This window comes from Giraffa tippelskirchi, chromosome 6 (genome assembly GCF_054371585.1).
Source record: "Giraffa tippelskirchi isolate mGirTip1 chromosome 6, T2T-mGirTip1v1.2.pri, whole genome shotgun sequence".
Classification (NCBI taxonomy): Eukaryota; Metazoa; Chordata; class Mammalia; order Artiodactyla; family Giraffidae; genus Giraffa; species Giraffa tippelskirchi.
In genome coordinates this window covers 133296562-133322984 of record NC_137280.1, presented here as the reverse complement: position 1 = coordinate 133322984, position 26423 = coordinate 133296562, and the positions used below count along the sequence as shown (strand labels likewise).

The 26423-nt window shown below is 46.4% G+C and overlaps 1 protein-coding gene across 2 annotated transcripts in view; it reads right to left on the bottom strand.

Moving 5' to 3' along the window:
• Nucleotides 1-26423, bottom strand: part of ABLIM3 (actin binding LIM protein family member 3) — a 172544-nt gene that overhangs the window by 28257 nt on the left and 117864 nt on the right. For both annotated transcript variants that reach the window (XR_014055503.1, XM_081495717.1), the window contains 3 exons: nt 17713-17800; nt 3999-4057; nt 1575-1646 (listed from right to left, as the gene is read on the bottom strand). Coding sequence is in view for 1 of the 2 variants with exons in the window: in XM_081495717.1 (XP_081351843.1) it covers nt 1575-1646; nt 3999-4057; nt 17713-17800 (219 nt within the window). In the remaining variant the exon portion in view is untranslated. The remainder of the gene's footprint in view (nt 1-1574; nt 1647-3998; nt 4058-17712; nt 17801-26423) is intronic.

The following is a 26423-nucleotide window of genomic DNA, read 5'->3' as shown; positions in this document are numbered from 1 at the left end:
TATCTCTCTTGCTCTGGACCGGAATCTCCAGTGAGGGCAGCCTGTGATCAAAGTGGCTTGTCTTTTGTGGGAGCCATATGGCTGTATTGACCCATATTGAGGTTGCAGTCAGTGGTAACTCATGTCTCTTTTTCATTTGAAAAGAGGACGAAAGGAGAGGAAATAGTCTCGTCAATGGACATTATCCAGGGATCAAGGGGGAAACAATGTGGGTCTGGAGTGAAATGATGATGAAGCAATGGTGGGCAGGACCTACTCAGGGCTGCTGGCTGTCTCTAGAGCTTCTTACGAGGTTTCCTGCTCTCCTGCTCTAGACCACTTCCCTCGTTTCTGGTCTTCATGGCCCTTTGACCTGAGGAAGGCTGCAGGGCTCTGGAATCTGGGGTCTGCTGACTGTTGGGCCCCATGGCTACTGACTGCAGTCCTCTCTGGCTCGGCCCATCCCCACCTCTGTGACCTCACTTCCATTTACCTCTCAGGCCTGAGCTAACTGTTTCTTCCTCAGGAGTCTTCTCCCAAATGATCCTAGGCTGTCAGGTCCCTCTGTTCATCTGCAGCATCAGCAGAGCACCCTGCACGTTTTCTTATGAGTACTTATCAGAGTGCCATCTGATTATCTGTGGAATTATGGGGTCAATGTTATGAGGACAGGCAGCGGGTGAATGCAGTTCACCAGAGCCCAGCACTTAGGCCAGAGGGGACACTGAGTACCTAACTGCTTAATGAATGAATGAATACATTACACATCCAAGAGGCCTGTGAGGTCATCTAACTCAACTCTTGTCCTTTCTGCCACATCCCTGCAAATGAGGGGCATCTCTGTGTTCAAAGCCTCTGGGGCTGGGAACTCAGACTCAGGCATGTAGTTTACTGCACCCCTAGACGCTTCACATGATGAGAAAGCTCTTTATGTTTGCAAACTCTTTACAGCCATGTTTCCACATTCCTATGGCTTCTTCCTCCTATCTGCCTCTTTACCACGCACCATCATCTTCACATCAACATCCCACCTAAGACCTACTCCGAATACCACTGTGATCCAATTTTTCTTCTTGCCCTGGTCTCAGTGAGTCCTGGGGAAGAGGTATATCACACTGGTTTCGGAGCTCCTTGTGAACTGAATATGATCCCTGTAACTATTACGAGGCTGCGGGCTCCAGAAGGGTAGGGCCCATATTGTCCCTGTGCCCTGCTGCATCCTCAGGACCTAGCACAGAGCCTGGCACAGGATAGGCGCATACGAGATACCAGATGGATGGAAACCTGACTGCCAACTTTGCCTTCTTTAGAGACTCTCTGGGTCTTCCCTGGCGACTCAGCAGTAAAGAATCTGCTGCAGTGCAGGAGACATGGGTTCGATCCTTGGATCAGGAAGATCCTCTGGAGGAGGGCATGGCAACTCACTCCAGTATTCTTGCCTGAAGAATTTCATGGACAGAGGAGCCTGGTGGGCTACAAGCCATGAGGTCGCAAAGAGTTGGACATGACTTAGTGATTGAGCATGCATGCAGAAACTCTTTAGTTACCAGGCCCCGGGGAAGAAAAGGGGTTAGCGGCGGCAAAGTGATACATACGCAGATGACTCGGTTGGGTGACCCGATGCTAGATCCAGGGGGTGAGATGGAAGTTTCAGATGTCCGCCGATGCTGTGGGAGAGAGGAAGACAGAGGGTGAGAGGCTGCACCTGCTGCTTGGTGGGGCAGAGGAGACGGGGGTATAGTTCTTTGGGACACATTAGTAATACTGCTAAAAGCACTCTCTAGCTCTTTCTGTACTACCTGTTTATATTCTGCCTTTTAAATCAATGTCTGACTGTGAATGAAAGTGGAAATGCACAGGACCTTACGCGGTTGGACAGACTTTGTTTTCCAAGGATTTTTAACTGGCCTGTTAGATAGTAGTGAGAGTCACTCAGTCGTGTCCAACTCTTTGCGATCCCATGGACTGGAGCCCACCAGGCTTCTCTGTCCATGGAGTTCTCCAGGCAAGAATAATTTACTCATAAAAACTTGTCATTTTGGCTTATCCCAGTCAATAATGTATTTACTTTAAATGGATAAAACTGGTTAGCATCATTCCTTAGCAGTTTGTTTATACAAAATGGAAAGGTAGGTTAAATGCCATGTAATTTGCACAATATGTTGATTCTTTTTATAGTGTACCCATTGCAAAATGACATCAACCTAAGTGAGAAACTTAAAAAATCTTTCTCTGAACAATGGCAATGATGGATTAATGTCTCCCTTAACAGAACAGCACTTTGTTCATCTTTGGTGTGTTTAAGAGAGTGGTAGCAAGCGCAGTTAAATAGTAAACAAATTGGAAATCAAGGATCACTGGTAAACTATGTGATTTTAGGCATCTGGAATTCCTGATCTGTGAAATGAGGGGCTGGTCTTAAGGACTGCTACATTCCCTTCAGGATCTCTCATCCTACAAGTTAAAGCCACTAGGGAAGCCCCTAATGCATTCTAAGTTGGACTACACGACACTGCTTCCCAAACTATAGATCATGGACTAGTGTGTCTCTGGGGAGATGAGTTTTGGAAAAAATTTGATAATACTGAGTCATAGAGTGAGAGAATAAAATGTAAAATTCTATTTCAATCCTCTTGGTTAGATTAAGGAAGAAATCTTAATTTGGTCCTAATATATTTCAATAACAATTGCTAATTCTGTTCCCCGACTCTCTCCCCCAACTTTTTTTTTTTTTTAGAAAAAAGAAAGTACAGGCAACATGATTAGCTAAAATTTCTAGAGTTATTCTTCCAAAATATTTCATTTTCAATGAATTTATTTTAGGGTTACCTTTATTTACAGAAAGCAATACTGATTTTCCACTGGGTGATACAAAGTCTCATTTTAAAATAAGTTTGATTAACTAAAAAGGAGTAAGTGATTTCAACAAAAAAAGAAGTACATGATGATATAAGTGGTACACAGATACAGCAAAAAGCATCAGGTTTGTAGACAGGTAACTGAAATTTGAGAAATGCCAACAAAGAGAAGGAAATTGTGGAAGAAAAGGACAAATAGGTCTTCTTACACCTTAAAAAAGGAGAGGTCTTGGAAGAAACAGGGGAAAAAACTCACAGCTCAAAAAAATTTGCATCAATAAACCAGCTCTTTCACAAATGAAACAGACGAGATGGCAAAGGATATAGTTAACCAGCTGGTCAGAAATTGTACACATGCTTTTTTAGTTGAGATTCCAGCAGTAACTTTAATAGCGTCCCAACAGCCGAGTTAATACTGGGGGGATCAGAGTGTAGAGACAGTTTAGAGGTCATCGAGGGCCCCCAACACACACCCCAGGGCTCCCCTCCACAGCATCAGGGACTTGGGAGCTGTGCCCCACCCCTCCTGCAGTCCTAGGATCAAGAACCCAGATTCATGGGTCTTCTTGGTACTTGTCAGCACACGGTCATTCAGATGGACACAGGACCTCAGCTGCTCCAGCGTGTGTCTGGGGAGGCTGGCTGTGCTCCTGCCTGGCTGCATGACTGCGGGACAGTCACCACCCTCTTTAAGGCCCTGGTTTTCTCACAAGCAAAGCAAAGATACAATTCCTTACTCATCTGCCCTGCAATGTTAAATCAAATCGGAGGGTGGCTGTGAAGATGCTTTGCAAACTGTCAACTTCTGTGACAATTTTAACCACTATTATTAATGAATGACCTTAGGCTGGGGAAAAACCATGGCATCTGTGCCTCATAGAGGTCACCATCCTGGCAAGTAATGAGAAGGGTGTAGACTTGCCCGAGAAACATGAAAAACTCACATTCATACAGTGCTTTACAGTTTTCAAAGTGCTCTCACATCCAATGTCTCAATCCCTTCAAAACCTCCATGAGGTAGGTGTTACTGTTAAGGAAATCCAAGGATACAGGCACACGTTTGAAAGTGTGCACACTAAGGAGTGATTCTCTAGTAAAGCGCAGTGCCTCCAACCTGGGACTAGAAGTAACTGGTTTGGTATCATCACCACCTTTGCTTACCTTTAACTTCTTCTCTGCCCGGGCTGCCTGCTTGCAGATGGGGTGCCAGACTTCAGTACCTAAGGCACCAGGAAAATAATAAAAATTTCAGACCTTTCACACCCACCAGAATCCTGGGTTTCTCCCCATGCCCACCTCCATTTACTCCCCTGTCAGCACATGAGCCTGACAGCAGCCAGGAGGACCCCTTGGTTTTCCTGGATCTCTGCTGCAACATCGATCCAGCCACCCACACACTCTCTCTGCCTGTCCACACCCAGCCCTTCCCCAAGGTCCACATCTCATATGACATCCTGTGAAACTTCTTACCTGCCAGCTGCGAGCGACTTTGCTCTCCTCTGTGATCCATCATTCTTTGTATTATTTCCAGCACATATGGCCTTAAAACACAGTAGCTTGTGGATTTATCACCTCAACTAAATTAAGAGATCCTTGTGGGTGGGAGCTGAGCTTACTTCATTACCGGGTCTCCCACAGCATCCAGCATGGGCCTTTGCTCTCAGCAGAGGCTCCGTACATGTTTGGGGGGTGATGAGTGGACAATTGGCAGTGAGTGACACTTAGCAGGTGGTCAATAAATATTTGTCGAATGAATGAATGGCAGTGGAGGTGAAATAAAGGGACAGCCTTCCTCTCTCTTCAGAGACTTAGGACAGTCTACCAGAGCTATCACGTTCGAGGGGAGGAGGTGTCATGATGCATATTCTGCTTCAGAGCACAGTCTTGACCTGCTAAATCCTAAGAGACTCCAGACTCCTCAAATTTAGTATATTCGGCTGCCCATGTTTTCTTGTGTAGGGGGGGTCCAGTTGGCCAGCCCCTGATTGGAGAGGCCTATTTGGAAAGGCATGAGCAACAGGTGGCCAGTCACGTGTTGAGAAGAAGCCCCAAATATCACACATTCCCCAAAGAAAGGACAGGTGTCCTGGATTAGAAGGAAAAATAGGAACATGTTATCCCTCTGGTGCCACTGTTCCTGTAATCAACCCTAAAAGGAAAGGAGCCAGCAAATGGCTAGATTCCTGAGCTCCCAGATGGCATTTGTTTGTCTGACTTTGTTTTTAGAATATCTTTTCCATTACAGTTTGTTGCCTGGAACCACTAGGGCTGGATACTGAATCAGTGACAGCGGGTAGTGTAAGGTTGAACAGTGAGGTGAAGACAGGAGGGGCCCAAAGTAAGCAGCCCTCTGGGCTCTGCTCCATCCCAGTTTCTTCATCTGAGTAACAGTGAGGTGGGCTTTGGAGGGGCTGAGACATTGTTTTCATCTCAAAAATTTGAATTCCAGGGCCAGTTTTGTCACTTGAGGGATAGAGATCTGATTCTTGTTTGCTGATGTTTGCAGGAGTTTGCTTGCTGATGCTCCCTAATTGGTTCTGCTGCTGCTGCTGCTAAGTCGCTTCAGTCGTGTCCGACTCTGTGCGACCCCATAGACGGCAGCCCAACAGGCTCCCCCGTCCCTGGGATTCTCCAGGCAAGAACACTGGAGTGGGTTGCCATTTCCTTCTCCAATGCATGAAAGGGAAAAGTGAAAGTGAAGTCACTCAGTCATGTCCGACTCCTAGCGACCTCATGGACTGCAGCCTACGAGGCTCCTCCATCCATGGGATTGGTTCTACGTGTGTGTATTTCCTCCCAATGTCAAGTGCAATGGCTCTCGGAGCCCAGTAGGGGGACTCAGGGTCTGCAGCTGGAGCCAGAGATCTTAGGGTGTGTCTACTACCAAGTGATGGGTGGGGACCCCAGCTTTGGGAATAATTAGAGAGAGCATTTCCAGGTCCTCTCTGAGTTGCCTCTGAATCCACCAGGGGTTGTTTATTGCAGTGACTCTGGCAGGAAGCACATGTTACAGGTCATTGTAGGAAATGGATGAGGGGGACACAGATGTCTCAGAAGGTCGTGAGATTAAGTGAGAGAGGCACAGGGAAGGTAAAGGGTCAGACGGAGGTTCTCATGGGGGGAAATAAAGAGCAGAGGGAGCAGGTCAGACTAGATGATCTCTCCAGGCCACAGACATACTTATTCTGAAATAAGGCCGAGCCACAAATGGCTTCAGCATTCTGCATACAGGAAAGCAGATTTTCATAAGTAGCGTGTGTGTGTGAAGAGGGAGGGAGGGATCAAAAGGAAGAAATAAACTGTAATTAAATAGTTATAATCTTTAAAATATGAAAAAAAAATTTTGAAATTTTTAAAAATCAGAATTTGGGTTTTGGCAGTATACTATTTAAATTAAAGAGGGAAGAGGGACTTCCCTGGTGGTCCAGGGAGACCCTGTGCTCCCAATGAAGGGGGCCTGTGTTTGATCCCTTGTCAGGGAACTAAATACTACATGCCACAACCCAGACTGGGCACAGCCAAACAAATATATACATATATAAATAAAAGGAAGGGATTTGTTGGAGGTTAGTGACGAACTTAGATAAATGAAGGTAAGAAAAGATGATTTGTTCATAAAGACCTCTGTGAGATTATGGTCTGCATATGTCATCAGTCAATAGCTCTCTTCCTAAAATAGTACCTGATGCAGAAATGAATGAATGACTGGTTGGAGCCTATCTTTGTATTTTTTTTTTAAAAAAGAGACAGACTGATACGTGCCCACAGGATAATGGTGACCAGGATGGTGAGGGGACCCAAAATTAGGTCTTAAAGCAGGTCTTCTCCATGGAGAAGAGTAGATGTATCAGAAAGGAGGAAAGGACTTTTGAATATTTCAGTGCCTCTCCATGGGAAGAGAGATTAACTTGCTCAATAAGTCTTACAAAGTAGAACAAGGATTAAGGGCAGTGGAGTGGGAGGTACAAGGTACTGGATATAAGACAGGATCAAGGTTGTATTGTACAACACAGGAAATATAGACAATATTTCATAACAACTGTAAATGGAAAATAGCCTTTCAAAATTGAATAAAAATGAATTAAAAGACTTTCAAAAATTGAAAAAAAGTATTAAGGGCAGAAGTTTCAGGGAAGGAAAACTTAACGTTTAAAGACTGAATGGGTTCATTCAGAGAGTGAGCCTCCTGTCCCTGGCAGTATTCAAGCACATATTGGGTATATAATTGCTCAGCAGGGACATTTTTGAGGAGACACATCATGTGGTAGTTACTCTAACTGATGTTTATTATGTCTCCAAACCCTTAGAGATTCTGCTTCCAACTTAACAGGCACCTCTGTACAGAAAAAAAATAATTTGCCCCATTCAACAATCTGGACCAGAATGTAGGTTCTGCAAGGAGCAGGATTCACATTTGTTTACCTACAGACAAACCTGAACGGACCATAGATTCTTAATAAATACTGAATGAATGAAGAAACAAAGGAAACACGATACTCTGTTTTAGGCCAGTTGAATTCTCTGAACTGGACTCAAGAGATTTGGACAACTGGTATAGTCTAAACTCTGATATGACAGCTACAATTCCAGATTGAGTGTCTGTAAGATTTACTAGATTAGGGCTTGTTAAAATGGGACCTGTGGACCCCCTGTCCAGCAGCCTGGTAACATGAAGAATCCCGCCCCGCCCCTAAGAGTTCCTAAAGTCAATTTTCTAGAGGAGGGCCTGGGAATCTACAGTTTTAACAAGCTCTCTAGGTGATTTTTGATTCTAAGTTGGAGAACCACAAGGCTAACTACCAGTTAATACTTCAAATCTATTCCTCTGGAATGTCATGGGGTAAAGAAACCAATGTGACACAACAGAACTCCTTAACTTGCAAGACTTCAACACTGTTTGTTAGACTAGTGATTTCACGAGTCACTCTCTCATCCTCTGAGACTATCACCCACAATTCCAGATTCTGCAAATGTTATGGAAGTGAAAGATTAGCTATTTCTGATTCAGCTGACTCAGAGTCAGAAATCTAAATCTCCAAAACTGTCCCTCAGCTGAGCACTAAGGCTGCTTTGAATCCCTAGCAGAGTCAGCATTCAGTCTTACCTCTCTGACTGGTTACAACACACCTCACCCCTGTAACATTTTGGCTTATTTGAGGTTTGGGGACCCTCCCACATCTCTGCCAGACCTGTAAATTCAATTTGTCAACATCCTTTTATTTTTTTGCATTAGTGGAGGTTTAAGTTCACTTTCACTTTTCCCTTTCATGCACTGGAGAAGGAAATGACAACCCACTCCAGTGTTCTTGCCTGGAGAATCCCAGGGATGGGGGAGCCTGGGGGGCTGCCGTCTATGGGGTCGCACAGAGTCGGACACGACTGAAGCGACTTAGCAGCAGCAGCAGCATAAAACCCAAAGCTGGAGCTGCTGCCACCATCTTCCGGAAGCCCAGCCAGGCTTACAGACATAGCAGGGACTGAAACTGGCCCACCTGAAGCTTCCGTTTGGCAAACACAGTGTTTTTATTTTAAAGTGCATATGAAGTGCACCAGGACCCTCCCTGCTGTCTGCCTCCCTGCCCTTCTCTCTCATTTAAGCAGGTATTTGAGATTTCAGCCCCTGATCCCAGCCAGACCGTTAGGTTCCTTCTCTGGACTTCTCTGGATCGTAACAAGTGAGGTTTCCTAGTTCCACCTTTATGTTAGAAGTACTACTTTTGTGACATAGCCTTGCTAGGACCTTGGAAAGGCTCCTTTAAAATCCCCTCAGATAAACAAGTGTGGCATATCCATAAAATGGAATATTATTCAGCTTTTAAAAGGAAGGCAACACTGATGCATGGTACAATGTGGATGAATCTGGAAAACATTATGCTAAGTGAAAGAAGCCAGACACCAAAGGCCACATCTATATGAAATATCCCAAATATGCCATCCAAAGACAGCAAGCAGACTGGTGGCTGCCAGGGCTCAGAGGGGAAATAGGGAGCAACTGCTTAATGGCTGTGGGTTTCTTTCTGGAGTGATGACAATGTTTTAGAACTAGATTGAAGCAGTGGTTGCACAGCATTGTGAATGCACCAAAAGCTGCTAAAGTGTTCACTCTAAAATGGGTAATTTTATGTATGTGAATACTGCTGCTAAGTCGCTTCAGTTGTGTCCGACTCTGTGCGACCCCAGAGACGGCCGCCCACCAGGCTCCCCCGTCCCTGGGATTCTCCAGGCAAGAGGACTGGAGTGGGTTGCCATTGCCTTCTCCCTCAACTTAAAAAAATTCCCCACTCCCCACCACTAGGGGGACACGTGTGCAGACCAAAGGGCACTCTGCTCACTTGTTAACTAAGGGTTCTAGTCTCAGCCAGAGGAGAACAGTGAGTAAGCCCTTTTGTTGAATTTGATATGTAGTAATAACAATTGAGTGAGTAAGTGAAAGTTGCTTAGTTGTGTCGGACTCTTTGCGACTCTTTGCCACTGTAGCCCACCAGGCTCCTCTCTGTGGGATTTTCCAAGCAAGAATACTAGAGTGGGTTGCCATTCCCTTCTCCAGAGGATCTTCCCAATCCAGGGGTCAAACCCAGTTTTCCCTCATTGCAGGCGGACTCTTTACCATCTGAGCTACTAGGGAATATCATCATTATAATCTTGGCCACTGGGAAATCTTCACCATATATGAGGCAGTTTGCTGAGTCACCTCAGTCGTGTCCGACTCTGTGTGACCCCACAGATGGCAGCCCAGCAGGCTCCGCCGTCTCTGGGATTCTCCAGGCAAGAACACTGGAGTGGGTTGCCATTTCCTTCTCCAATGCATGAAAGTGAAAAGTGAAAGTGAAGTTGCTCAGTCGTGTCCGACTCTTAGCGACCCCATGGACTGCAGCCTACCAGGCTCCTCCATCCATGGGATTTTCCAGGCAAGAGTACTGGAGTGGGGTGCCATTGCCTTCTCCAATGAGGCAGTTTATACATTATTTAATGTAATATTCCTCAAAGGTTCAATCCTGGTTATAACACTTACTAGTTTCATTGCCTAGGCAGGTCAGTGACCTCTCCGTGCCTCAGTTTTCCCATCTAGAACATAGAGATGATTATAGTACCTGCCTTGTACATCTGTTGTATGCATTAATGCGTTAATACATGGAGAGCACTGAGAACAGTGTCCGCCAAGAGCAGGCACCATGTCAGTGTCAGTTGTTGCTGTTGTTATTTTTTGTCAAACCCTGTTGGCCAGGATCTAGCTAGGGTGAGGGGAAGGGAGTAATGGGGAGACCTGCAGGGGGTGGGGGGTGTTTACTCTCCTCCTCCCAGAGCTGGGGCCTGGCTGGGCAAGGGGCATGCAGCAAGCAGAGGGCTGGTTGGGCAGGTGTAGTCACTGAGCAGAAGCCTGGCTTGGCGGCCAGCACACCTTCTGGAAGGCTGGGCTGATGCCCAGGGATGAGGGCAATGGGGAGAAGTGGAAAATACCAGTTTGCCTGGACCTAACATGATCAAGTAGGCCTGAAGCTTAATAAAAAGTTTGAAGGAGGAAAGTGCTTGGCCACCATGATGCTGGTCACCTCTCCAGGAGAGGAGACCAGGCAGCACAAGGGAAAGAGAACGGGCAGCCCGGAGGTGCCTAGTAATTCACAGGATGCTAAAAATAATAATAGTTAGCACTGTAATTCAAATGTATTGAGTGCGTCGTCTGTGTCAGGTGCTAAGTAGTCTTATTTTTCTTACTGTTGTTATAAATAGTATTTAGAGACTGCCTGTGCCAGACTTTATGCTACATACTTTACAACAATAGTAACTGAGTAAAAAATAATAATGATCACTAACATACGCTGAGCCCTATGCTAGGTATTGATAATGATGATAATATTAACAGCAGCCAGCACTTATTAGTCATGGCTTGGGGGAATGGCCCTCTTGACACGACTGGGTGTTTACCTCGAGCTTGGGCTGGTGGGCTGGCGGTGGCAGGCTTGATGGGAAGGCTTTTCTGTGCATTTGCTCATTTAATCCTCACCAGAGCCTGGTGAGATAGGGCCTGTGTTTATCATTGTTTTCAAAGAGGGAAACTGGGGTTTGGGGAACTTAGATGTTTTTCCTGCTCACCTATTGCTGCCTCCCCACCAGTGTCCACACACGCTCAGAGTCAGGCTCCTTGGCATCATTTTGGGGCTTCTCTGCTGAACTGGGCAGGAGATGCTGCCTCGCTGCTCCCACGGTGCCCAGGAGCTGGCCACGCCCCTCCTTCCCCTGACAGGGAGGCAGTCAACCTGATCTGCACAGGGGAAGCCACACACAAAAGGAGCAGGGAGAAGACCCACCTGCTGCCCCTGTGGACCCCTCAACCCAGCGGGGCTGCTCCTGGACACCCCCAAGTTTTGTGAGCTCGTCAGTCTCCTTTTACCGTCATTCGAGTTGAGTTCCTGTCACCTAAGAAGTCCACACCAATAAAACATCTCACTGAGCTAAAACCTGAGTATCTGACAAGTTCTTGACTTGCCCAGCAGGCAATTTTGTTTCCTAGAAAATAGAGGAAGCAACCAGGGAAATTGCTACTCTAGACCTAATTCTGACCAACATGGACAAATTGGCTGGTGAAGTTGATGTGACATGTAACTGGCGAGAAAATGGCCACGTTGTCTCGAGTTTGTGGTGCCAGGAGAAAGCTGGAAACAGACTATACATGTACAAGTCTTAAACTACCATGCTGTAACATTTTCTATATGATTCAAGATGTTTGGTAACCCTAAACATCTAAAAAAAAATTACAGCTCATCAAAAATTAAAATGTACTCTATTTAAAATGAAATATGCTTCGAAGACTCAGACTTGAGGAAATATCAATTTAGTACAGTTAGGCTATGTTTGAAGAGTCTAAAATTATGTAGCAGGATTGGGGAAACATGAGATTTAAAGTTTTTAAGCATGACTCCTACAACCTAAGCTGTCAGTAGAGAGATTCAATTTAAAATAACTGCTAAACTACTAAATTATAGCAACCAATGTTTCATTAGTGCTTTTTAAAGTGTGGTTTGATGAGATGTGGAGATGATGACAGAGGGCTGGTGTTCCACCATCCATCATGATGGGCGGCCCTCTCTTGAACAATCTATGAGCTCAGGGCACCTCTTATGAGGTACTTGTCAGAGGGAAATGAGGCCTTAGCTGAATATCAAAGACTTCTCCAGCTGAGCCAGAAAGACACACCTCCTCGTACCAGGACCTTATATCATCTAAACTGGAAAAAAAAAAGTTATCTGAAATAGAGTCAGTTTTCCAAGAGAAGCGTATGGTGTAATTACCAAAGCTTTCAGGGCTCTGTTTGGGATTTGCATTAAAACAGAACTAAAGCTTTTTTCACTTTACTTTGAGCCATAAACAGCTCTGAAAATTTGATAAAAGCCACACACCCTATCCTTAGAGAAACCCACCCGTAAGCAAACCCTGACAAGCAATGTCAGGGGGTTTATTGAATTGAGAAGGCCAACTGTGAACCACAGGCTAAGAATTCTGATAATAAGTGGGAAAAAATGCCTCTAACAAAGCAAGCAAGACAGGCTAGCTAACCTTGGCTCAGAGATGTAACTTTTCTAAACTTTCTTGTTCTCTGAATTGAAGATATGAATGGCTTTCAATTCACAGGGTTTTAAGGATAAAATGAGATACTGCATTTAAAACTCAGAAAAGTGCTTGGCACACAGTACGTGCTCAGCAAATATCAGCTGATGGCATTTATTCTTATTATTGTTAGGACCTACAATTTGTTACAGTATTTTTCCTTAGCAGCAAGATTTGTCCTAGGATTTTGTAAGTGATTTCCTGCCTGGTGTGCTTTAATTAAATATACAAATGATAGCAGAGACCTATTTAAAAACATACAGCTGAAATCCTATGTTTCTAGTGTTATTCTCTGTCTCAGGTCCTCAGAAAAGGAAAGCATTTAGTGTAGACAGAAGGAGAGAAAAAGGCCCCTCTTTCCTTTTTCTGGGGCACAGGCACAAGAATAAGAGCAAAATCTATCTCATGAGCCACATTTTGGGTTTAGAAAAACTCCCACTGATCTAGCAACTGTATGCAACTTTTGTGATATTTGTATAAGTTTTGCCCATAACCCGCAGCATTTTGGCAAAAATTTGCTGGACAAAACCGGTGACCTAATTTCTCGGTGAAGCCCAAATGAAGGGTTTGGACAACAAACAGATTAGAAATCTGGCATCTTTACAAAAAGACTTAAAAAATGAATGCACAACAGAACATGAAACAAATAAAAGAAAACTTGCTCTGGTCTCCTGCAGCCCCGGAAGTTCTTATCCAGACAGATGTCAGACCTCTCCCAATTAAAGCCCATCAGAAAGCCATCACACAGTAATTAAAACACAAACAAACTGACCCAAATGTCCTCCTAAGTAACATAGTTGCCAGTAACATAGTGTGTCCTGCCATGGGGGACGACAAGACTGGGTTTATAAGCTTTGCAGGCTTCCTAACCCACCCTCTTACATGCACACTGTTTTATGAGGCACTTAGCATCCTCACATTCACCCTGCCCTTTAATATTCTGGAGGCCCTCGCCTGCTCTCTGCACATGGGGTAGGTGGGTCTGCCTTGGTTTCTCCACAACATAAAGCTTCCTCCCATGTGGGCCTTTGCACCTGCTGTTCTCTCTGCCTCCACGCTCTTCCCTCCCCTCTGCACCCACCCACCTCCTACTCAATATCAAGATCTGGGCTTGAAAGTTCCCTTCATCAGCAGAGCCTCACGACCTCCCAGACTAGATGAGGAGCCTTATAACATACTCCAGTTACTTCCAAGCTTCCCCTTCACAGTGCTTATCACAGCTTGTCCCTAAATGTTTGCACTTCTGTTTGATTAAGTCAGTCTCCCGCTCCTGATAGTAAACTCCACCACCGAAGCCAGCACCCTGCCTCGTTCATCTCCGGGTGCCCAGCACATAACAGAGAGCCTGGCACAAGCATGATCTCAGTGTGAATGTTTGAATGAAAGACAGTGACAACTTCCTCATTTTACAGGTGAAGGAAGAGACCTCAGACAAGGAAGTTATTCTCGAGGTCACAGCTTCTTAGTGGAAGTGCTGATGCCTGGACCCAGGAGTCTTCCGGGCTGGTCCCCACCACTCCTGTGCTTCCTGGGAGGACAGTGTTCTTGCCATTTCTGGGAAAGATCATTTTGAGTCTTGGTATTCCTGCCTGGGGTGAGTGTCCAAGGCGATCACAAGCCCAGTTCCCAGTGGAAGCAGAAGCCCCTGGTGGCTACCATCTCTGAGATACCCATAGCCCAAGTCAGCAGGACTCCAGCAGTGGATAGCCTGGACCCCCTCATTCCAGGATCACTCAGCATCCCTTGAGGCGGGTCCCTGAACGCCCTGCAATTACTCCCACTCTCCCAGAAGCCAGGGGAGTAGGGAAGGGGATAATTAAGGAGGAGGGTGACAAACCCTTCTTTATTACCAAGAATATCTCCACCTCCTGGAGACATTTGTGCACTCTCTCTCCTGATCACAAAGCTACTCACTTCATCACTTAACTCTTTCAGCGATCTGTGAGGTTCTGGTCTAAAGCAGTGCTTGGAAGATACTGGAACAAGAGGATGTGAGCTCCAGGAGGGCAGGGGACTTGCTTAAGGCCACATCTCCAGTTGTTAAAACAGTACTGGATACATAGGCAGTGCTCAATAGGTATCTGCTACAGGAGGGAACTAAGAGTTTCCTGCATGTAAGGGCCTTGGTGGTGGTGATTTAGTCCTTAAGTCATGTTCAACTGTTGCGACCCCATGCGCTGTAGCCTGCCAGGCTCCTCTGTCCATGGTTTCTCCCAGGCAAGAATACGGGAGTGGGTTGCCATTTCCCTCTCCAGGGGATCTTCCTGACCCAAGGATTGAATCTACATCTCCTGCGTTGGCAGGCAGATTCTTTACCATTGAGCCACCAGGGAAGTCCAGGGATCTTACTATACGCTATATTATAGTGACTGTTACTACCTCATTTTACAGTCTAGGAAATAGGGGTTTAGAGAGTAAAGAAGTCAATAACCTACTAAACAGTAGAGCCAGGATTCAAAGCACCAAATGGACAAATATCAGCACTGGGAATTCAGGCAGGAAGGGAGAGATCCTAATTTCCAGTGATAAGAACATGAGAACAGTTTCAATATTAGGAAAGGGCTTCACCAGAGAAGGGTGAGAGGAATTTGTTGTTGTTCAGTTGCTAAGTCGTGTCCAACTCTTTGTGACCCCATAGACTTGCAGCATGCCAGGCTTCCCTGTCCTTCACTATCTCCTGGAGTTTGATCAAACTCATGTCCATTGAGTCAGTGATACCATCCAACCACCTCATCCTCTGGGGAGAGGAATACCATGCAGCACACTTTCAAACCAAGTACAAAGTCTAGATTCTCGGGACCCATGAAGATACCATGCAGTGTGCTGAGTCTCACATGGGCTTCCCATCACATAACACCGGGTACTGCAGCAAGAACCACTTAGGGACCCAGGCACTGAGGGATCAGTGTTCCTGGAAAGGGGGGGCCTAGTCCCTGCAGGGACCTGAGTAGCAGTCAGGGCCTGGGTCTCAGGAGGCAAGATGGGGAGAGCTCGGGGGTGAAAGTCATAAGGCCAGGTTCCCCACCTTTGCCCCTGATTCTCATGCAAATCTCTTCTTATTTCTGGGACTCAACGTTTCCCTTCTATACAATGAGGACTGTTACTTCACAGTCTAGAGTGACTCCTGGGGTCTATTCACCTCTAACACCCATATGACTGTACACACAAGTCAGTAGTTGTAGGGTCACAGTATCTTAGAGATGGTCCCCTTGCCCAGTCCAGCACAGGAAACCATGTTTCAGCTTTCCTAGCAGATGGTATGAGATTCTGCTGAATAGCTCTAGGCTAGTGGTTCTCAACCCAGGTTGATTATGCCTCATGGGGCAATGTCTGAGATATATTTGGTTGTCACAACAAGAAGATGTACATTATGCATTTAGTGGGCAGAGGCCAGGGATACTAGTGAACATCCTGAAATACACAAGGCAGTCTCCACACCAAAGAATGATCTGGGCCCATATGTCAACAGCGCTGAGGTTTAGAAACCAGCTCTAGACAAAGGGGATTCATTACATCTTGAGGCAACTTCTGGCGTGGGCATGTGTGGCTTGGATAAGCTTGAGAGGAAGCTATGCTCCTCATAATAGCCTTTCTGACCTTCCATTTGCCTTGTGACGAAACCAGGAGGATGGTGTCTCCCAAAGAAATGCCCTCCCCAAGATGACTATTCAAACATCTGCAGATGGCTAGCACAGAAATTCAGCCAACAGTGATCACCAGTTGAGTGAGCGCATGGGGGTCAGTGCCAGGGGTGAGGGGCCAATGTCAGAGGCAAGGTTCTCAGGGAGGTGGCCAATGGCTCAGTGCAGGCTGGAGGGGACCAGGTACAAACAGAAGGCTCAGGGGGTCCAGGGAGGTGGGACTAGTGAGCTTGGGTGGGGGTTGGGGACATCTGGGGGGCTTTAGAAGTGGGCAATGCCTTTAACTTGGCCTACAATGGTAGGAGCTCCAAAGGAAGGCGCAGAGGCAGAGTGGTCCAGGAGGCCTGTGAGTGAAGAGTGGCTACTTGGAGGCACCAGGACCATGAGATTATTCGAGGGTGAACGGCCCAGCCTGGCCTGTCCTGCCCTCATCTCTCACCTCCTGCTGCACCCTGGCCATGCTGACTCCTCTCGGTCTCCCACACTTGCCCTTTCCTCACCCAACGCCTCCCCAGCCAAGAGGCCAGCAGATTCTATGTGCTCAGGTTGGCGAATCCCATCCCTTCCCTCTTTGCCCAGTTAACACTCACTCCTCCTTGGAACCCTAGCCCCTCATCAGGGACCCTCCCAGCCAGCCCTCCCCACCCCATCATGTGCTCTCACAGTACACTCCTTCCCTCTGTACAACTTGTCACAGTTGACAGTTATCTGTGTGACTACTGATCATGGTCCGCCTGCCCCGTGGACATCAGAGCCATGGGTGCAGAGCTGAGGTTGGAACTCACTGTGGACCCTTCAGAGTCTGCACCTGGTAGGTATCTGAGAAAGAGTTTTTGAATGGATGAAGGAATGGTTGCAAGTTGGCTCTGGCAAGCTGAAGTGTTGACTTTGTTCAAGGCAGATGGAGTCCTCACTGAGAGGGTCTTAAATACCAGGCTGAAGTGTTTGCACCTAACTAGTGGGCCCAGAGGTCTCCCAAAGACCCCTCAACAGGGCTCTGCTGAGAACACTGATGCCTGAGAATGATGGACTGGGCAGAGGATGGAGGACTGAGCAGTGCCTAGAGACTAACTAGGAGACTGGAGCAGGAATCCTGGAGCCAGAGGGCTGGACCCTGGGAAGTGGCAGAGGAAAAGCAGCTCTGATTAGCTTTTTGGCGACTCTTGGTTCCCTTGCATTCCTTTTGGTCCTTCCTGGGAGGGGCAACAGGGCAGTGGCCGGGTGTGATGCTCTGAGATGTGGAGGGAGGGGTCGGGGAGGGAGGCGGCGATAGGCGCTGTGATGGTGCAGACACTCTGCAACCCCGTCATCCTTTGTTCTCTGACCCCTTGGCCTGAAGGAGCTCAACCTCCCACCTCAAGGCAGAGCCAGGGGAGTCTGCTCAGAGAGAACTGCCAGGGAAGCGGGCCAGCCGAGCAGCTAGGGGAGGCGCACAGGGACGGAAGGCAGATTACGTGTCACTTCACATTAGCCACACCGGCAACTTTCCTGAACCACCCAGAGAGGGGCGAATTAATCACAGTGTTGAGGACCAGCCAAGAGCACAGACAGCACTGGGACGGAAGGAGGCTCTATCTCCTCTGCAGTCATAAGCGGAGAGGAATGCCTCCCCGAGGGTCAGGTTTGCTTACCTGTGAGGTACATCTCCTCCCCCTCGGTGAACATCTGGTGGCAGCGCACACATCTGGCGCAGGTGGGGTGGTAATGCTTCCCTCCCGCCTGCGGGAATAAAAGAGTAAAGAGGAGGTCAGCGCTGTGGCCGCTGTCCAGCAGGGCAGGTCGATTCTGAACATTTCCTGACTCACTAGTGTCAGTGGCATCTTCATGACCCTGAGGCTGGCTGGGATCTACCCAAGGGAGTCCCCCAGAACAATCTAAACATTTGCCAGAAGCTTGGTGATTCCATACCATGGGCATCTGAAAGCTTTCAGTGGACCTGCCTGGACACCGTCACATCTATTCCAGCAACGGAAGGGCCATTTGGAGGCCTCCGGTCCTACTGCCTTATTTCCTAATGAGAAAACAGTCTTACTTTGACGATGTCCCAGCATTTCCCCAATAATGGGCCCTTACCACCAGTGGTTCAAGACATGTTTTAAATGGATCTCAGGTTTAATAACACTGTATTCATGGGGAAAACAAGAGAGAGAGAGAGAGAGATTTCCTATTCAATCCTCTATCTGTTCTTTTGATTTTTTTTCAAGGAGAAAATATCAGTTTGGTGCAGAGGATAACATCTATCCAAACCTTACTAATCTACCTTTTAAGGAATGAGAATAGGTAACAGTCTTGAAGCCTCCACTAGAACACCATCTTTTAGTTACTGGCAACATGGCAAGTGATGCTGGTTTTCCTGTTATGTTACACAAGTTTTCTTATTTGTAAGAGAGCCAACTTGAAGATAAGATAAAGCATTAGGTAAGAATGAATACATGAGGCTCATAGGCATGGCAAAAATGGTGAGAGGGCATGGGATGGACACATTTTTAGGGCTCACTGGACAAATAAGGAGACCCACAAAACTAGGACCTGTGGAGAAGTCTCTGACCCCCAGGCCAGTCCCAGGCCAGTCCCATAACTATTGTGCTTGGGAGCCTCTGCCCCAATCTGGCATTGATGAGCCCCCTTCCCTATTCCCACTTTGTTTCTCTACCCATTGTTTCAGGTAAAAATGGAAATGATCTGAAGCTGAGAACTCCTTTCTAGGTGGAAGAAAGCGCCTCGGAGAAGGTTATGACTAAGGTCCCACTGGAAGCCAGTAGCCATGTGGGAGCTGCTCTCTGGAGGGCAGACAGTCCTGACACCGAAGCCCAACCAAGAGGACCTGACCCACAAGGGCCCTTCCCTGGCGGCTCGAGAACTGCTGTATGGAGGAGCTTGGGGCAGCAATAGGGTTGGAAGGCGGGGCTCATTTTGAAGGTGTATGTTTCAGGTTAGGGAAAAGTTTTTTTGGGGGGATATGTTGTTGCTGTTGTTCAGTCACTAAGTCGTGTCCGACTCATTGCGACCCCATGGACTGCAGCACGCCAGGCCTCCCAGTCCCTCACCATCTTCTGGAGTTCACTCAAGTTCATGTCCACTGAGGCAGCGATGCCATCCAACCAACTCATCCTCCCTTTTCAGGGGATATGCTTGGGGGAAATTGATGGATACTGGGGTATTGTTAAAGGACCTCTCCCCAGCCATCACTTGGTCTGATGTTTATAGGTTCCTTTCAATTCAAAAACTGTAGGGACTTCTAGCCATCATTGGTTAAGGCTTTGCCTTCCAATGTAAGGGAGGGGGTAGATGTGGGTTTGAGTTTGATGCCTGGTCAGGGAGCTAAGATTTCACAGCCAAAAAGCCAAAATATAAGAGCAGAAGCAATACTGTAACAAATTTAATAAAGACTTTAAAAATGGCCCACATCAAAAAAATCTTAAAAATATTGTATTATAATTGTGTAATGCTGAAGGCTTATCTCCAAATCTTGTGTGTGTGTTGGAGGTGGGTAGTTGTTAATGGGTTTATCTATTTGGGAGATACTTGATTTATTCTAAACATTAAGCAAGAGTATGGAAAGGGCAGGCCTTTTAAAAAAGGAGAAAAAATACCAAATCCCTTTTTTTTTTTTGAAGTCTTGGTTGTTTGCATGGCTCCCACTAATGACAGAATGTCCTTATCATCATCAAAGCAAACTGTGTTCAAACTCTAGAAGGATCTGCTATTTTCCCAAGCTGAGATGTCGTGGTGATTCTCCCATACCATGACAGGGATAATCGTTTTAATTAGTAGTCTCTTCCTACTTTGTGTCTCTTTATCATTTCAATTATAGATCTGTTTCTAGAATGGCAACAGTGGGTTGGCAAAACTGAAGCTGGCATCTTCCTAAATGTCACACCCCAGCACCCTGCTCTAGCCGAAAGTGGCTCTGTGCACATCTCAGAAACTCTGCCAAGGATGGCACAGAAGCCACCTGAGGAAGCGGGAGGGAGGCTGCATAGCCGCGGTGCCAGCACAAGGGGAACCAGCCAGTGGGATAAGATGAGACATTCTGTTAACAAGCCAAAGTCCAGAACATACTGGAGAAACAGGACAAAGAATCAGAAGCTGGAAAATGGGCCCTATTGGCCAGGACTGAGAACCACAAGCAATGTGAGGCAGGCAGTATAGGACCCCAGGGCTGTGATTCTCCCTAGTGAGGACACAGGCCAGCAAGAAAGGAGTGTGGTCGGCGCTCAGCATGCTGAGTTCTGTCACTGAGGAAGGGACTGTCGGGTGGCCTGGGGTGGGAAGGGGACATAAAATTTAATTAAGTGCCTATTGTGTACCCAGAAACATACCGGGGCCCATAGCAGGAGGCTGTTGTTTTGGTCTAGCCAACAGCCTTCCTCCTTCCTCCAGAAACGGCATCAAGCTTTTCCTGGGTGGGAATGACTACCCATTCCACACGTCAATCCATGTGGTTTTTCTGACCTATGGTCACAGTGACTGGTTTGGAGATGGGCCTGAGGTTCTCCAGTGAGAGCCAGTCTCAGGATGCTTGCTGAGCTATTAGGAAAGAGAAAGCTCTCCTTCCACTGGAAATGCTGGCTGACAGGATGGAAGCCTAGAGTGACTGGTGTCCGATTTCCCCATCATACAGGAGAGAGAATAAAGCCAACCCAGAAGAAAGTTGTGCCAAGAGGGCAAGATATTCAGACACATTTGTGTGAGTGCTGGATCCAGCTGTGCCTGAAGCAAGGACTACTCCTGGGTTTTTCACTATGGGAGCTGATAAATTTCCTTTTTGGTCTTAGGTAGCTGAGTGTAGTTTCTGTACTTGCAACCAAGAGAGTCCTGACAGCTATAAAGGAAAACACACTCCTGTGTTTGTCCCTTACTCTCAGACTACTACCACACTCTACTTCTGACACCAGATGTGTGGGTTTTTTTCTTCTCTCACACCAAGCAATTCTCTGTGACACCAGCTGAGTGTCCTGTAATTTACTTGATTCTGATACTCTACCTGGACAGAGTGTCAGACCCCACAGGTTAAGGGCTCAGACCCACAACACTGTCTCCCCCCAAGCCCAATTTAGATAACAGTGAGACCCCACAGGTTAAGGGCTCAGACCTGTCTCCCCCACAACATTGCTTCCCCTCAACCCCAATTTAGATAACAGTCGTTAAGTCCCAGGTTGCCACCTATTTCTGACTGACCAGCATTAAACCAGGGTTCCCATGACCCCCAGCTAGGGTTTATTGATTTGCTGGAATGGCTCACAGAACTCAGGAAACAGTTACGTTCACTGGCTTGTTATAAAATAATAGAGATGAACATTCAGACAGAAGAGGTTCAAGGTATATGGGGAGGGGCACGGGGCACCCATGCCCTCTTGCTGTGTATCACTCTCCCAGAACCTCGTGTGCTTACCCACCTGGACACTCTCTGAACCCTGTACTCGCAGGATGTTCACAAAGGCTTCCTTGCATCGACAGGATCCATCATTAACTCAAATTCTAGGCCTTCTCCAGTTCCCAGAGGATGAGAGTCGGGGCTGAAAGTTTCAAGCTTCCAATCATGGCCTGATCTTTCTGGTGAACGGCGCCCACCTAGGAGCCCATGAGTCACCTCATTGGAACAAAAGATGCTCCCATCGCTCAGAAGTTTCTGAGGGGTTTAGGAGTTCTATGTTCAGGAACTGAGGTCAAAAACCAAATGTTAGAACAAAATGTGCTCCTAATGTTCTTATCACTTAGGAAATTACAAGGGTTTTAGGAGATCGGTGCCAGTAACCAGAGGCAGGAATATTATATATTTTCCATGATTTCACACTGGCATATCTACTAGGAGTTAAATAACAGTAGTGTTCTCCACTGATAGATAAAAACTCTAAGACTTAAAGAAAGTGACTTGCTTGGTTTCATGGCTAGAAGAGATAAAACTGTAATTCAAGTCTGTTTAACTCCAACTGTGTATTTTCTAGACATCCCACTGTGTCAATGGCCCTGGGGAACTGAGAGCTGTGGGCATTGGTGTGGAATACAGGAGGCTGGAGTTCTAGGTATCAGCTCTGTCTTTACCAGAAATACGGCATATGACTTTGGAAAGAACCACATGTCTCAGGGCTCACTTTTCTCATCAGTAAAGCAAGGAGGGTGAACTAGTTGACTGCTAAAAGTCTCTTCCAGATCTAAGAAAAAAGAATCAATACAGCCAAGATGCTAATGGAGCCTCATACAAACAGAATCAATGGAAACCCAGTCACAAGAGCTGCCCAAGAAGAGGGGGCTCCAACTGCTGAATGACAGTAACACTTGGGGGAAAGACAGGTGCTGACATGATTTCAGAGGAGCCTGGAAATGCTGGGACAAATTCTCATCTGAGGCTCTGGCCTTGCGTGTAACTGAAGTCTCTCCCTTCTGGAAAGAAAAGTCTGCTTTTATGATTTCTCAATGACATATGCCAATGACATATGGATGTGTCTGGTGGTGAAAGTAAAGTCTGATGCTGTAAAGAAAAACATTGCATAGGAACCTGGAATGTTAGATCCATGAATCAAGGTACATTTGAAGTGGCCAAACAGGAGGTGGCAAAAGTGAACATTGACATTTTAGGAATCAGTGAACTAAAATGGACCGGAATGGGCGAATTTAATTCAGATGACCATTTTATCTACTACTGTGGGCAAGAATCCCTTAAAAGGATTGGAGTAGCCCTCACAGTCAATGAAAGAGTCCAAAATGCAGTACTTGGGTGCAATCTCAAAAATGAAAGAATGATCTCTGTTTGTTTCCAAGGCAAACCATTCAATATTACAGTAATCCAAGTCTATGCCCCAACCACTAATGCCAAAGAAGCTGAAGTTGAACAGTTCTATGATGACCTACGAGACCTTCCAGAACTAACACCAAAAAAAGATGTCCTTTTCATCTTAGGGGATGGAAGGCAAAAGTAGGTAGTTAAGAGATACCTGGAGTAACAGGCAAGTTTGGCCTTGGAGTACAAAATAAAGCAGGGCAAAGGCTAACAGAATTTTGCTAAGAGAACACACTGGTCATATGCAAACACCCTCTTCCAACAACACAAGAGACAACTCTATACATAGACATCACCAGATGGTCAATACCAAAATCAGACTGTTTATATTCTTTGCAACTAAAGATGGAGACGCTCTATACAGGCAGCAAAAAACAAGACCGGGAGCTGACTGTGGCTCAGATCATGAACTCCTTTTTGCAAAATTCAGACTGAAATTGAAGAAAGTAAGGAAAACCACTAGGCCATTCAAGTATGACCTGAATCAAATCCCTTATGATTATTCAGTGGAACTGACAAATAGATTCAAGGGGTGAGATCTGATAGACTGCCTGAAGAACAATGGATGGAGGTTCGTAACATTGTACAGGAGGCTATAATCAAAACCAGCCCCAAGAAAAAGAAGTGCAAAAACGCAAAATGGTTGTCCGAAGAGGCCTTACAAATAGCTGATAAAGGAAGAGAAATGAAAGGCAAAGGAGAAAAGGAAAGATATATCCATCTGAATACAGAGTTCCAAAGAATAGCAAGGAAAGATAAGAAAGGCTTCCTAAGTGAACAATGCAAAGAAATAGAGGAAAAGAATAGAATGGGAAAGACTAGAGATCTCTTCAAGAAAATTAGAGATACCAAGGGAGCATTTCATGCAAAGATGGGCTCGATAAAGGACAGAAACAGTATGGACCTAACAGAAGCAGAAGATATTAAGAAGAGGTGGCAAGAATACACAGAAGAACTGTACAAAAAAGATCTTCATGACCCAGATAACCATGATGGTGTGATCACTCACCTAGAGCCAGACATCCTGGAGTGTGAAGTCAAGTGGGCCTTAGGAAGCATCGCTACAAACAAAGCTAGTGGAGGTAATAGAATCCCAGAAGCAACAGTTAGAACTGGACATGGAACAACAGACTGGTTCCAGATAGGAAAAGGAGTACATCAAGGCTGTATATTGTCACCCTGCTTATTTAACTTATATGCCGAGTACATCATGAGAAACGCTGGGCTGGAAGAAACACAAGCTGGAATCAAGATTGCCGGGAGAAATATCAATAACCTCAGATATGCGGATGACACCACCCTTATGGCAGAAAGTGAAGAAGAACTAAAGAGCCTCTTGATGAAAGTGAAAGAGGAGAGTGAAAAAGTTGGCTTAAAGCTCAACGTTCAGAAAACTAAGATCATGGCATCTGGTCCCATCACTTCATGGCAAATAGATGGGGAAACAGTGGAAACAGTGTCAGACTTTATCTTTTTGGGCTCCAAAATCACTGCAGATGGTGATTGCAGCCATGAAATTAAAAGACGCTTACTCCTTGGAAGGAAGGTTATGGCCAACCTAGATAGCATATTTAAAAGCAGAGACATTACTTTGCCAACAAAAGTCCGTCTAGTCAAGGCTATGGTTTTTCCGGTGGTCATGTATGGATGTGAGAGTTGGACGGTGAAGAAAGCTGAGCGCCGCAGAACTGATGCTTTTGAACTGTGGTGTTGGAGAAGACTCTTGAGAGTCCCTTGGACTGCAAGGAGATCCAATCAATCCATCCTAAAAGAGATCAATCCTGGGTGTTCATTGGAAGGACTGATGTTGAAGCTGAAACTCCAATACTTTGGCCACCTCATGCGAAGAGTTGACTCATTGGAAAAGACCCTAATGCTGGGTAGGATTGGGGGCGGGAGGAGAAGGGGACGACAGAGGATGAGATGGTTGGATGGCATCACCAACTCGATGGACATGGGTTTGGGTGGACTCCAGGAGTTGGTGATGGACAGAGAGGCCTGGCATGCTGCAATTCATGGGGTCGCAAAGAGTCGGACACGACTGAGCGACTGAACTGAACTGAGCTATTTCAAATACTAAAAGATGATGCTGTTAAAGATGCTGGGAAAGATTGAAGGCAGGAGCAGAAGGGGACGACAGAGGATGAGATGGTTGGATGGCATCACTGACTCAGTGGACATGAGTTTGAAGAAGCTCTGGGAGATGATGAAGGACAGGGGAGCCTGGCATGCTGCAGTCAATGGGGTTGCAAAGAGTTGGATACGACTGAGAGTCTGAATGACAACAGCAACAACATGCCACTGACCCCCACTACTTGTGGGTGCCCCTGCCCACAATTCTGCAGACCTGACAAGTGGTTCTCCTGAACGTGACCGTGTCCCACACCCCACAGCTTTTTCTCAGCCTGCATATCACTAACTGCTCTTGCAGAATCTGCCCAACACTCTGATTTACTTCCCATCTTTTCTGGAGTTCTGTCCTCTCACCATCCCTCCCCAGTCTCACCCAATCCCGCATCCCTTAGCGCTCCTCCTCTTTTTCTGACTTCTCAGTCTCCTTCTGCACTCCTGCAAGCTGCCACTCCCCATGTTATCTTCAGCCCTCTTCTCTCTCTCTAAGAAATCCTGATGACTCCCAGGGTGCTTACTATTATTCAGATCTTAGCATTTTTGAGACTGTTCCCTCCAGGCCTAAGCTTTGTCCCTGACCTCTGGTCCACATTCTCATTGTCCTCTTGAAATTTTCCAGGAATTTCAACCACACTCCTTCCCAAAGGGAATTCATGTGTTACTGCTTAGATCAGTCTTTCCCTGCCATCTGCACTTCTGCAATGGCAACACCAGACTTCCTCTCACCCAGGCTTGACACTTGGGTTCAACCTTTGGCCTCTTCTCCTTTGATGGCTGCATTTACAAGTGGCCCCATGGTTGCAAAGCTACTGGAATTCAACTTCCACAGTGTTGTAGACAGGCTGGTTAACCCTGCCACTGCCACTGTACCTCCCAAGTCCTTGGGGGGTCAAGGTCTTCTTGCGGGTCTCCCGCTTCCAGTTTCTTTCCTTTAAATTTAGCCTGTGGACATCATGTTATTCTCCCTAAGGTGCAGCTTGAAGCAGGTCACTTCTACTTGGCCTTTCCCCAGCCCCCTGCTGTCCTGTGAATTACAGACGCCTCACTCTGGTATCAGGCCCTCCCCTGGGCCCAAATCCTCCATGTACTTCTGTTTCATGCTTGTTCTCCACATTGCACTCCTACTGCTCCTTGGAAATGCCTGATGACTTATCCACTCTGTGCATTTATCTTATTCTCTGATTCCCTATAGTCCTTTAATGGAAATCTTACAATGTTGCTCTTTGGTTTAAAATTCTCCAATGAATTTCCACTGCACTTGGTATAAAACATAAACTCCTAAACAGGCCTACAAAGCTTGATATGATATGCTCTTTATGATCTACTCCATCTTTCTCTAGCCCTGATTTATAGAACTCAGCCACACTGGCCTTCTTCTCTGTTCCCTGAAAGGGTCAAGTTTATTCCTCCTCTTGCCCTTCACAGGGCAGC